The following is a 13,021-nucleotide window of genomic DNA, read 5'->3' on the forward strand; positions in this document are numbered from 1 at the left end:
TTCACCGCAATCTTTTTCAAGATACAGTTTGGCCTTATAGACAGCAGCTAAAAGAAATAGGCCACTGTTTCACAATGTATTTATACCACAGGCAAAGCAAAAGTCATGGATTTAAGACTTTCTGAAAACATAGATCAATTTAAGAAGTTAATTGTAAATAAAAGAGTATTTCTGCTACATTAATAATAGTTGTTGGGATTTGTCAGTAATCATGCTCATTGTGATTTTGTATGTATGATTATGTAAATGTACTGAATATCAGGTTTGGATTAAAAAATGCAAAGTGAGACTCTGCTACTGCAGTTAAAAGTTAATTTATTTAAATCTTTGTAATTTATTGGGGCCTCAAAAAATTCCTCGGACACTGTATGTAATATCTGTAATATCTTAAAATCAGTTGCTAACTGTTTCATCCAATCTAACGTTTAACTTCAGAAGATGTGTTATAAAAGGATCCTGTTGAAACAGATGAAGAATCAGCCACACGCAGCATTTATAAATCTTATTATTGAACAATAGTCACAATACAACATCAACAATGCCTTGCTAGTGACAGGTTCTAATAATCCCAATATATTGTATAGTTACTTTGTAATACATTATTGAGAGGCACTTCCAGTAAGTCTGGCAATAGAGGAGCTACAGTATTGTGTCTACATTACAAAACAGTAAAAATAAATATTATTTCTAAAAGTTTTTTTTCCTTTGTCATAATATACTTTTAAATCTGTACAGTATATATTTTTATACAAAGTCAAACAATAGCAAGAAATAAAAAGTTATATTTTCCTTAAATACTGGTGAATCACACAATTTCCCCCATCCTGTAGGTATTGCTACATGAGTCAAGTGCAAGATACTAGAGAGAAAAGATAAAGAACTGAGTCAGTGAAGCGACTGCAATTGCAGAAAAAACCATACCAGCCTTGTCTTATTTTACAGATAAAATAAGATGGTGGAAGAAAATTGTTTTGGTTTTGCTTGAGACAAACGTGGAAAGCCTTAAAACAGTTTCTAGATACATGTACATGTGAAAATGTTATGGCACAGGAGAGAAGACCCCGTTTAACTTAGCAGAAGCAACAAGCTGAAGAAAAATGGAGTGTTTTATTATTATTATCTTTTTTGGTTTACGATGCCTTCAGTCTGTGAGGAGTTGGTGAGTTAAACTGTCGTGCTACCAAAGTCCACTAACATGGGAGTGAAAGAACAAATCAATTAAACATATTAACACTATAAGCAGTGGTCTATTAGATAACTGCTGACAGTTTTTCATTCAGTTTAATCTGCGTTTACATATAACAACAAAATGTGTATATAATGTATACATATCCCAACATCACAAGATTCTACATAACAATGTAAAGAAAAAAAATAAGAAAATTAGTTTAGGGCTCATTTTGTGCAAATCACCAAAAACTGCAAAGCTCAAAAGTATTTCTTTGGTTTGCAGAAGTAAATCTGGTTGCAACAATATTTCAAAGAAAACACTCATACCTTGATCAAAATTAAGAAGTGTGGCTCTGATTAGAGACTCTGTTCTTTTTCTTAAAACAAAAACCCAATTTAAATCAGGTCAATAATTCCATCATGGAGAATTAGGATGACTAACATTGAAAAAAGAAAGACAGACAAGTGAAAAACAGGTAAAATTGCTAAGAAGAGTAGTCATAAATGCCAAAACAAATGAAATAACAATTTTCATGTTTCATAAGGTGGAAAAGTGACCAAATTATGTTGTTGTTTATTGTATTTTAAAGTTTTAAAAAGACAAAAAGAGCTAATAAGCTAAAAAAATGCATTGAGGACAAATCATTATTGAAAAGTTATATTTAAAGGTCCTATATCATCCTATTTAGCATAGTTTTGAAAGTATTGAGTGTAACTGAATCCTTATTTTCATTTCTATTATTTTCCAAAAAAAGACAACTCTTTTTAAAATCCACCCTTTTGACACAAAATATCTTTTAGAAACATGACTTTGTAAACCAAAAGGTCAACTACCAGGTATGAGCAATTATGTGCTGTATGCAAAATCCAAGCTTACTTACCTATTTATTGGAAAAGCAGGTGAAAGTAAGCACAGGTGAATTTCTCCTCATCAACAAAAACAAAAACAACCTCTCTGTTCAAAACACTTTTCACCCAGGATTAAAACGCTGACCGACACAAACACAACGGAGTTTATACAGGTACTATAAATTGCTATAGTGAAGTATTCAGCCATATAATTGTGTTATTTGTGAACTAAAAAAAAAATCTCTGCAGGAGTACTTTGTTGTTTTACTCAGTTTTCACTTTCATTTGGCCTTTGGCAGGACAAAGCATTCACTGATGTCAGCTGATTCAGTTAAATTTAATCAGTCAAACTCTCTAAACTTTCCTGCGGGGTTTTACTCACCATAGCAACAATCTTTTTCTGTATCTGAGCCAAACGAATAACAGGTTTGACTTTTAATCACTAAACTTACAGCCTTTTTACATGAAGGCTGACTTTTAGGCCCAAACAATGTGTTTAGGGAAAGTAACTGTAGACAAACTTAGAGGGGCCTGACAGATAATAGCCTGTCATAGTGATAAAGTAATGTAATTGTGACATTACTTTAGTGAAGTTAAACCTTCAAAGTATTGATAATGTGTAGAAAAGTGAGACTTTCAGATGGTTCCATTGACTTGCACTATGTTTTACACAAACACCACGTAGTTTCGTATTTATTGTGCTTTGGTGACACTATTGTTATCCCGATTCTTCCTTTTGCTGGTCAGATCCAAAGTCAGTACGGACTGAGACAGTCCACCACAATGCTGGTCAGAACCAGAGCAAAAATTACATCTGGCCAAATCATAATAGAATTAAAATTTTTGAAAACACAAATTTTGTCACAAGCAGCTATAGCTATATTTACACCACTGTGGTAAAATTACAGGCAATGAGAGCTTTGAGGGGTGCCGGTTTGCTATGTCTCCAAGCTGCTGCTGTCAGACCACATTTGTACCAGACTTTCTCTACTTCACTGGACAAATTGCCAAATAAATCTATACCTGGAAATCTTTCTGTTTCTACTTTGATATTGGCTGGCCATTGTGTTATGCACATACAGCTGGGTCAGGTGTTCTTAATGTAATGCCATTACTCGCTAGAAACTTCTAGCTTCATTCTTAGTTTTGCAGAAGATGCTGTGCTGCATCAATTTGCCACAGAAGTTGTAACAGAGTGATGTTCAAATGTTCTCTTTTTCAAGTGTTGTTTGCTTTTGCATATTTCTTGATTTTGAACATCAAAATAATATAACTATTTAATAGTTACATTAAGCAAACAACTTTTGATGCAGAAAATACTGCCTGGATGAAGTTATTTTACCAGAATATTGAGCTGCACCAAAATGACGAGCAGTGCTGTGGACTTCACCTATTTTGATCACATGGCTGACCTGCTTAGATGGAGATAAAACAAAATGTTTGGTAAATGTAAGTGCTACTAAGCTAAGTTTTTGTGGTGGATGTCTTAAAAATTGACTTACAAATTTCCCTATTTTACTTACTTACTCTAAAAAATATGTGCATCTAGCAATTTCTCAGAAATTGTAAAATTATACATTATCTGATTATCTTAGTATGCTTAGCTCTCATGCTCTGGGGAAAAAAATGCTGTATGAGACTCAAAAGATATTTTTTCATATATGTACACCGAATTAATCATTTTGCAAATCTGTCTGCTCTATTTAATTTTCTCAAGGCTCATTTGACATTACAGATAAATAACATTTATTTCCTTTAGTTATTTATCAAATGGGTGTTTAACTCTAAATGGTTGTGAAATGATTCAACATGGATTAGACAATTCTCAGACTTATGGAGGTAGATACAAGTAGAGCAGAAAATCAAGTGGCTTCAAACTAGTTTTCTAAAAGAAAAACATGAATCTGCTCTTTAAAATGTCAATGGTTACATACAATATTGAATTTAAAAAGCTAAAATATTGAAATTATTCTTTAAACTTAATTGTTATTGTTCATTAAAAACATACACAAGTCTTGGATTTAAAAAAAAAATTAGAAAGATTTTTGTACACTAAATATAGAATTAAAACTGTTCTTTAACTGAACTTTTACATTGTCAACTGGTTGTATTCTGGAGGTAATTTCTGCCCGTTTATTCTGCTTAATGCCAAGATGGCTCCACTGGGGGGAGCATATCACAACAACCCCCACATCTCCTTAAAAACATTTGCATTGTATTTGCAAATGTTTTTGTAATTGCACTGGCCATCTCTGGCTAGTAAAAGTGGCATGAAAAGTTTAAGTGTAACAAAAAGCATAATAAATCTCCAAGGGGACGAATATCTTTCACAGCACTTAGTAAGTGCAAATCCGGTCTGTTGGTTCCTACTGCTTCTTCAAAACACTGATCCACACGTTTGAATTTCTGAGGACTTGCACAAGCAGAGCTCCAAACATAGGCAGACTTCAATCTATGCATACATATGTGTGACTAAAAAAACACATATCTGGAAAATCTTGCATTTTGATCACAGCTTTGATTGCTTCAAGTCTCTTTGATTGTTGCACTGTACAGTTGGAGAAGAAAGACATGTTTTGTCTCAGAGAGTTTTATACTCCGAGGCTATTCAAATTTAAGCTCAACAATAGAAAAAAATATGAAAAAAATGTCTGAACACTGACTTGGATCTTTGGATGGGAATGAGGTGTAATGTATTGTATATTGTGTGATGAAATGACATTTTTTTCTACAGTTTTGTGATTACTTTCATAGTATTTCAAGTTCAAAAGGTTCCTCTTTTTATGAAACTACAGCTACAAGCATGTTTTTTTTTTTTTTTTGTTTAAGGGCATGCTTATCTGCATGTCAAGGCATTACAAAGATAGAGTCCGAGGAGATTAGTTCAGGGAGGTATTTTGGATCCAAATGAACGAGATTTACATTTTATGCTGTATTTTAGTTTTCTTACTTTGCCAATTATTATTTTTTTGACCTTGACGTCCTCAGATTAACATTACCACATGTTGCTTTTCATGTTGCAGGTCATTGGAATGTCTTGTAGGTCATAATAAAGAAAAAAACATCGATATTTAAGCCTTTTGGATTTACATGCAGACAAAAACAATAAGCAGATGGCGTGATTGTTGTAGACTTCCTAATTTATAGTGTAACAAACAAACTCAAGTACCCCATGTTACTGAGTAAAGCCAATGAGCGGTCAAGGGTATAATGTTGCACATTTTAGCCCTCCTGTGCTATAATGGGCATTCTCATAACAGTGCAGTTGATACAGCTAAATATTTCTACAGCATTACAATAGTATTAGCAAACAGTAAATGAGTAAGAAATTTTGTCACATGAAACAAGCATGTTTAGTAGACTGCATAAGTCTCTTTTTTAAATCGAGAGAGTTTAAAAACATCAGCCTGACTGCTTAAAGGGCATGTATGGTGTATGTCAGGTAGTTAGTACTGATCAATCGTTACCCAGCAACTCACCTGCTATATGAGAGCTACAGGGGCGCCGACCGTCAATTCTTATGTTTATTACCTGTCATCTCGCTCCTCAGGTTATCATACAGTAAAAACCTCCTTGCTGTTTGATTGCTTTAGACATCTAGTACAATCACTCTTACACTCACCAGCAACTTTATCAAGTTCGCTTTGTCAGTGCAGGGTTTGACCTCCACGCATTTTAAATCTGACAGATTAAACATGATATGATGTAATGCTAGCTTCCAAAGTTGCGCCACATCCCTGAATGTCCTCATCCAAAGGCATTCTAATGGATGGAAATCTGGTGACTGAAGAGGCCTCTGAAGTACAGTGAATGCAACGTTATTCCAAGAAACCAATTTTGAATGAATTGAGTTTTGGGACATAGTTTATTATCCTCCTAGAAGTAGCCATGAGAAGATGGGTTCACTGTCGCCATAAAGGGGAGAACTTGTATTCAGTCAATCACTGGTTATAATGTTGGGTTACTTGAACTACTGTGACTTTTTTTTAATCTTCTCAATAAAGTCTACTTACTCTCCTCCAATGCCTGGCATCAACAAGGCGTTTTCGCTGACACAACTACCGCCCCCTTTAGACAATTCTCTGTAAACCTGATAGATGTTTGTGATAATGGCAGTAGATCAGCGGTTTCTAAAATACTCTTACCATCAAGTCTGAAACTAACAACGATGACCTTTTCAATCCCCTTTCCTTTCCCATTCTAACTCCAGTTTGAACTTTAATAGGTTGTTCTCACAGCATTTAGGGCCTAAATATAATTGGCTGATTCATTACAAGCGTTATCAAGGAATTGATGAAGTGCACCTCAAAGTGTCTGAGTGTAATCTGCTTTGACTTCGTCTTGAGTCAGCTGCAACTCTCGCGGAGCTAATACTCTTTCAGCTGTAATTATGATTCTGATGGAAGCTACTTATTGCTGCTATGTGAGTGAAGACGCTAAGCAGCCTCAAACCTCCCTCGATACTTTTCCGATGTCAGTTTAAATAGGCTGTAATGCTTTTTTCTGTTAATAGCTCGGAAACACAGATCATCACATGGTTTTGACTTCTAACCAAACTGGATCCTCTTCAAAGAGCTTCATCTAGAACAATCTTCTGAAATATTAAAGATATTTAAGACCCTGTTGACCCTTCATGGAAAGCTACATGTAATGCTAAGAGGTTCCTCTCCCTTCTCTCATATCGCCCCGGTTTCCTTACTAAGCCTCATTACTTGGGGCTGTCCTTCGTGTTCACGCTGTCCTCCATCATCACCAGTCAGAATTTCTGAGGACATCAAAGGACAGCATGAGCACCACCTGTCAGGCCATATGCTATGATATACTGTAGTTACACTCAAACAACTGCTGGGTTATTCCTTTAACTCAAATGCTGGGTTCATACTTTAGGGAAAGAAGATTAAACAAAAACTGGGTCAAACATTTAGAGTTAAAAAGAAGAATGAATCCTCATAGGTTTGTAATTTTGGACTTTTTTTGTGCAAAATAATTAATTAACGATGTTAATGTCAGTGGGGTTTGCTATGACTTTAATTCACACAAGAACACAAGTTTGTTCATTTAATCTAACAGTAACATTAGCCTTTTGCTCAGTACCCAATAGTTACTTTTACCAGGTACAGCAACCTAATGCTAGATATATTCAACGTTCATGCTTTGATCAAATCAATATTCTATACGGTGTTATATTCTGAGAATGAAATTTAACTGTTCGTAATGTCTCATTAGTTGGTATGTTGCGATCAGTGCCCTAACGTTTTCAATATTTACGAAATTTACTACATCGAAAAAGTAAACGAGATGGTTATAATAAATGGCTATGACATATATAGATACAAATAATACATCTTATTCAAATATTACTTTGTTTACTTGTATTTGCTCTATTATCTCTTCAGCATTAGTGTTAGACATTAGCCACTTTAACTTGTTTCGGGGGTCAAAACATAACTACGTATATATGCTGCGTGAAACCAATGATTCAACCCCACAGTGTTATTTATAAACCAGCAGTTTTTAGAGTGTAAGGTATAATCAGAGGAACCTTTCTCTACAGGACCAGTGTCAACTTTGAACAAAAATGTTAGTGTCTGTGTTATTTAAAGTGCTTACATCTCTTATTCTGTTTTATTTTTTTCCTCTCCATGCTACTATTGAAACTGGCTACATATACATGCTACTTAAATTCCCTTTACCTTTTTTTTTTGAAAACATAAAAAAGGCTATAATGCCCTTGTTTAAAATCTGACATCTAGACATTTTCTTGTTGGTGCGCAGCGCCTAATTGTTGCCGACTGACCTTTCAGGTCTAGAAAGTCTTTATGTAAATATCGGGTAAACTGGCCCTGTGACTCGGCACTAGCCTTGTCCACCACAGCAGTATATTTTATACTTGCAAAGATTTCACCAAACTGCCAACATTACCATTTTTTTTTTACTCCATTTTGGTTACTGCTAGGCTGTACAAATCCAGCCCAACGTTCCTGGGTATTTAAAGGAGATAGAAGCAAACAGATGAAAGAAGAAGCAGAGAGAAATACAAGGACAAGGACACTGGAAGTCCTTTTGTGATTCTAATTCTGCCTTCCTGAGTTGTTCAGCCTGAAAACACGTTGGTGTCTGTGTGGACCGAGTGACCAAAAATTTGCAAAAGTAAAAAATAAACAACAGGGAGAAACCGAATGCTAAAACTTTGTTTCATGAGATTTTCCTTGAGAAAGACTAAAGCTTTTGGAGCAACAAGGTTCTTTTTTAAACTTCTTCTCTGTTTGGAGTGTGGAATGTGAGTGTGATTGTGTGAAACTTGCGTGGTCCTCTGATTTTTACACAATACCACTGGCTCTTTCAGTCTCCTTTACTCCACATGACTGCAGACAGCCTTTTCCCTGACTTTCATCCCATTGTCCTGAAGAAAGGGCTTGCTGCACACCTTCAGCAAGCTGTGTTGGCTACGCAGGGTGTTGATAAAATTGGAGATGCAGGAAGAGCATTCGATGGCCCATTAGTGCACAAGGGACAACCTGGGTGAGGGCAGGGCTCCAGAAAAAGAGCAAGCTTGAAAAGTAAAAAAACAAACTTAAGTCTGTTTTTCGCAATCACCACTCTGTTTCTACTATTTCTTTGTCTTTTGCTGATCTCCTCATCAGATGTACTGACTATGCGTCATCCCAGTCCTCAACCCTGATTTTGTTAGGCACATTTTACCCAAAACATGTTCTACAGTGTTGTGTCAAAGTGATGTGCTGGCTACCATACAAAGTGTTTGGTTAGGAAAAAAAAAAAAAACGTTTTCAAACAATGGTCAAGATTCCTGGTTTAAGAGGAGGTTCAAGTTTATAATCTCACTCTGGAATGTCCTCTTTTTCTCCTGAGGTCTCTGATTGTGGAAGGACTTCCTCTTTCTCCGCTGCTGCTATCTCTTCTGCTTCATCGAGGTCGTCGGCTGACTCCTCCTCTTTGCTCGCCTGCTCCTGCTCTTCCTCCTCCTCGCGGATTGCTGTGATTGAATCTACAGGTTTGTCTAAGCAGTTGGCCTTCTCTTCTTGAGTCTCCTCTGATGCTTCGGCTGCAATGACACGTTTCCACATTTCATGGTTTTCCAGGAGATGTTGTGTGATCTGACAAAAGACCTTCCGTATGCGCAGCTTTTTGGCTTCTTGCCGCTCTGTGGAAACAAAAGGAAAACTTGCCAGCTAAGCGACTGAAGGAAAAAATATGGCTTTCAGTACTTACTCTGTAAAAAGAATGACAACCATTTGCTAACCATTTTCTTTTTCCGTCATATCGATTTATCATGGCGGTGCTAAAATAATGTATTGTAATGATTGTTACTGTTACGAGGATGTATTAGGGCTAGTAAATAGAAAAAAGAAAAGAAAACTGGCCTTGGAAGAGTATATTTTCACAAAAAAAATGTAAAGATTTGAAGATTTAATTCATATTTACATGAAGAAACTTGAATATTCTCTGTCAAAAAGTCTTACATTTGCAGAAAAAAAATCACACCTCCCCATTATCAAAGACACAATTTTACATTAAAACTAGGATCTGTCTGACACTGTGAAGTCAGACATTTGGAAAAAGAATTGAAAAAGAAAAAAACTCAGAGTAACTGAGTAGTATTTATCTTTGTGAGGTAAAAACCTCACAAAGAGGTATGTAGTTCTAGCCATATAAGTTATTGCAAAAAAAAAGAAAAAAAAACCTGCAATGGATGTTTACGTACTTTTGATCATCCCTTTTATCGATTTCTTTTCAGGGCTCTTTCTTTCAAAGTACAGGATTTGGTACCAAGCGAAGAAATTGTATCGTCTTGGTGGAAAGACACAAATGATGTGTTTAGAGATTTATAGTTTTTTTACAATTTGTTTGATATAATGAAGTCCTTTTACAATATTTCTTATGTTTGAAAGATGTTTCAAAGGACCTTGTCATATAATGCATTGAATGTGCGTGAAGAGTCAATATTTTAAGTATTGACCGTTGTTCCCTAAAAAATATAAAATTTAAGCATAAAAATCTTTATGGAACAATAATTGTTTGTGACATACTTTGTCAATTTTCCTTTTATCATAAATATCACCGCTAAATGAGTTCTATTAATTAGGAAGCAGACATACGGGACCCATCGGAACCTGTTGACGCCTCCTCATCCGCCGTGTCCTCCTCTTCTGTATCTTGTTCTTCCTTTTCCACATCTATCTCAACTGCCTCTTCAGACAGGTCCACCCAGCGCCCTGGCATGAGAGCAGCAGAGTCGTAGGAGGAGCACAGTGGTCCCACTATGTGGGAGATGAATGACTGCTGTAGTTTGGCGAGTTGGGGGGCAGACCGGTTCATGAATGGGCTGATAGGAAGGCCTAAAGTTGCTTCTTCATCACCCTGGAAGGATGCAGAGAAAGAAATGTAAAAGGGAGAGAAAATACAAAATATACAAGGACTGGAATAATAAACATGTGCATAATATTTAATAATTGTACTTTGACTGAGCCAACATTTCATTTTGCTCAATTAAATCTTTTGACAGTGATCAAAAATATATCGCACAGCAAAGCCATGATAATCCACAACTTCCAAACTGCAAGACGACTGCATTTCTTTTAGCCACTCTTCAAAAGGAGAGAGACAAGACAACATAATGTCCAAGTAAATCAAGAAAAGGCAAAAAAAGAGAATAACTTATCACCAAAACCTTCCCATACATAGTCAGAATAATAAAAAGTGTAAAACTATCGGATGGGGGGAAAACCAGTCTGGATAAATACCCATTTGACTATAACCCCACATACAGCGTAAGTTAAAAATATATTTATTTCTTCCTAGAGAAAATCTATAAAGAGCAGGACCTTGGGGTCAGCAAGGTCCTGCATCTAGTTTTTTTATAGCAAAAACTAGATGCTATAAACTGTTTGCTTGAGAAGAATACACAAAGTGTGTCGTGCCATGAGACATGTGGAGTTTGGTTAATCTTACAGAAACCTTGACTGTGACCATTTGCTTTGGTCAGATGAGACTAAAAATGTGCATTTTAGTAACAAACTCTCCAAATGGTTCTCAAAGGATCAATAAGTGAAGGATCTCTCTCCAACTGTTAGGTACGGTGGAGGGTCCATGATGCTGTGATCCTGTTTCTCTTCCGACGGTGACTATATGGTGTCATGAACTTTATAAAGTAACAGAACATTTTATTTAACTGGACTGTACCAGTTACTTGGAAATGGGTTTGTTATTGTGTCTTAGAGCACAACAATGATTCAGAATATGTGACCCAATTAAAACAGAATACTTGACAATTAATAGCATAAACTTTTTCCCATGATCACCACAATTCCAAGCCCTGAAATGTATGGTAGAGTCTTTATACGGAAAAATGGCCTTTATCTCTGAATGCTCCAGACTTGTGCAATTTTAGAAGATCCAGTGTTTTCTTACTGGCAAAAGGCATTGTAGAAAATATAAACAGTGGGGATAACAATAGGTGCAGGTGATTAGCTAAAAAAAAAATAATCTTTTGGCTTAAAAACTGATTTCTTTTTTATTTTTTTTGTACATTTTTGGCAGTGGTGCATGTAAAAATGGAGGCTTTGGTTAATAAGACTAAAACTGTATCAAATAAATAACACAACAAGCTGTTCAGCCGACTGTGGGTAAACTCTATCTCTGAAATATTATGAACTCAGCTGTCAAGCACTGAGAGTCCCAGATACACAGCCCCCGGATACAGTCGCTGGAAAATAGGTCAAGTAGACTACAAATAGAAAAAAAAGATGAGTTCAAAGTATAACTAATCTTTAGGTACCATACTAAAAAATAAAACCGTCTCACTGTCGGAGATTTGGTGTAGCCGTGACGACTCCAATCTGCATATTTATTCCCACACGATCAAAACGATTGTAAGCATTAATACTCTGCTTGAAATTTATCTGCCCCCATTTAACAGATTTACTCATCAGAAAACATGATTGCAGTGCGTGAGTCCATCAATTTCTTCTGTTTTTCATGCTTGGCATGATTCCCACTTCTGCATTTTCTCATTTTTCATTCAACCAACTGCATATCTCAGTTGGAGGATTACCTAGAAGTTGCTCCGAAGGTTGAATTCTTGGAACTGCTGCTCCTGTTTTGGTTTTTGTAACGGAAGCCAAGATAACAAAACGGAGAAAAAAAAAAGGATTGTTTTGTTTTGTTCCATCAAATGTTATGACAGTGCAGGATTCTGTTTTGTTGTTTTGTCGGTCTGATGTTACTGCTTTCAAGCTGTACAAAAAGAGGACGGGGGCTGGGGGACAAGGATTCCTATTGCCATGGCAACCAAAAAAATGTATGGCGTCAGTGTGGAGTACTGGTGGATATTGCATACATCGCATCCATGTAGGATCACAGCCTACATCATTTTATTAGGTATTAGTGGTGTTCAACATGTTGAAGTGGCATTACGCAGGGTGTGAAACAAATGTGTGTTTACATCTCTGACAAGCTGAGTGAATGTCTGTGATCTGTCTCAGCCACTGAATGAGAGCTGTCAATGATGGCACATTTAGGTCATCATCCCCCTTATAAAAAAAAACACAAAAAAAAACACAAATGCTCTCCATCTCTCTTTTGATGCCTCCCAAAAGATTTGAGCTGCGGTTTTACGTTTGTCATGTAAAATTCCACTTCACTGTTAGTTAAAGGAATCCTGTTATAGCAAATGCCTTTTACATCTTGACAGTAAAAATATTTTAGAAATGTTTTTTTTACATCTGCGAATAACATAGAGTTATAAAACTGAACATCCCGGAAACTTAGAAACGGCTACTGCTGCTTCGCAACAAGACTATCACTCCAGCTAATCAGATTTTATCTCTAAGGTCCAGGTAGTTCGATGAAGGATTTGTTGCCAAGCATCAGTCTACAATGACAAATTCATGAGCAGAAAGTCTTCTGAAAATCTGATTCCACGTGTGGTAGGTGCACACAAAAGATCCTTAGCGGAGTGTCCTTAAACACAAAGCAACCGTAA

At 36.1% G+C, this 13,021-nt stretch overlaps 1 protein-coding gene across 1 annotated transcript in view; it reads right to left on the bottom strand.

Moving 5' to 3' along the window:
* Positions 1–417: 417 nt before the first annotated feature.
* The window catches only part of LOC102229669 (cGMP-inhibited 3',5'-cyclic phosphodiesterase A-like), a 70,692-nt gene continuing 58,088 nt past the window's right edge, over positions 418–13,021 (bottom strand). The window contains exons 14-15 of the mRNA XM_014469516.2: positions 10,137–10,398; positions 418–9,181 (exon numbers count right to left, since the gene is read on the bottom strand). Of these exons, the coding sequence (XP_014325002.2) occupies positions 8,859–9,181; positions 10,137–10,398 (585 nt within the window). The 3' untranslated portion in view covers positions 418–8,858. The remainder of the gene's footprint in view (positions 9,182–10,136; positions 10,399–13,021) is intronic.

This window comes from Xiphophorus maculatus, chromosome 18 (genome assembly GCF_002775205.1).
Source record: "Xiphophorus maculatus strain JP 163 A chromosome 18, X_maculatus-5.0-male, whole genome shotgun sequence".
NCBI lineage: Eukaryota > Metazoa > Chordata > Actinopteri > Cyprinodontiformes > Poeciliidae > Xiphophorus > Xiphophorus maculatus.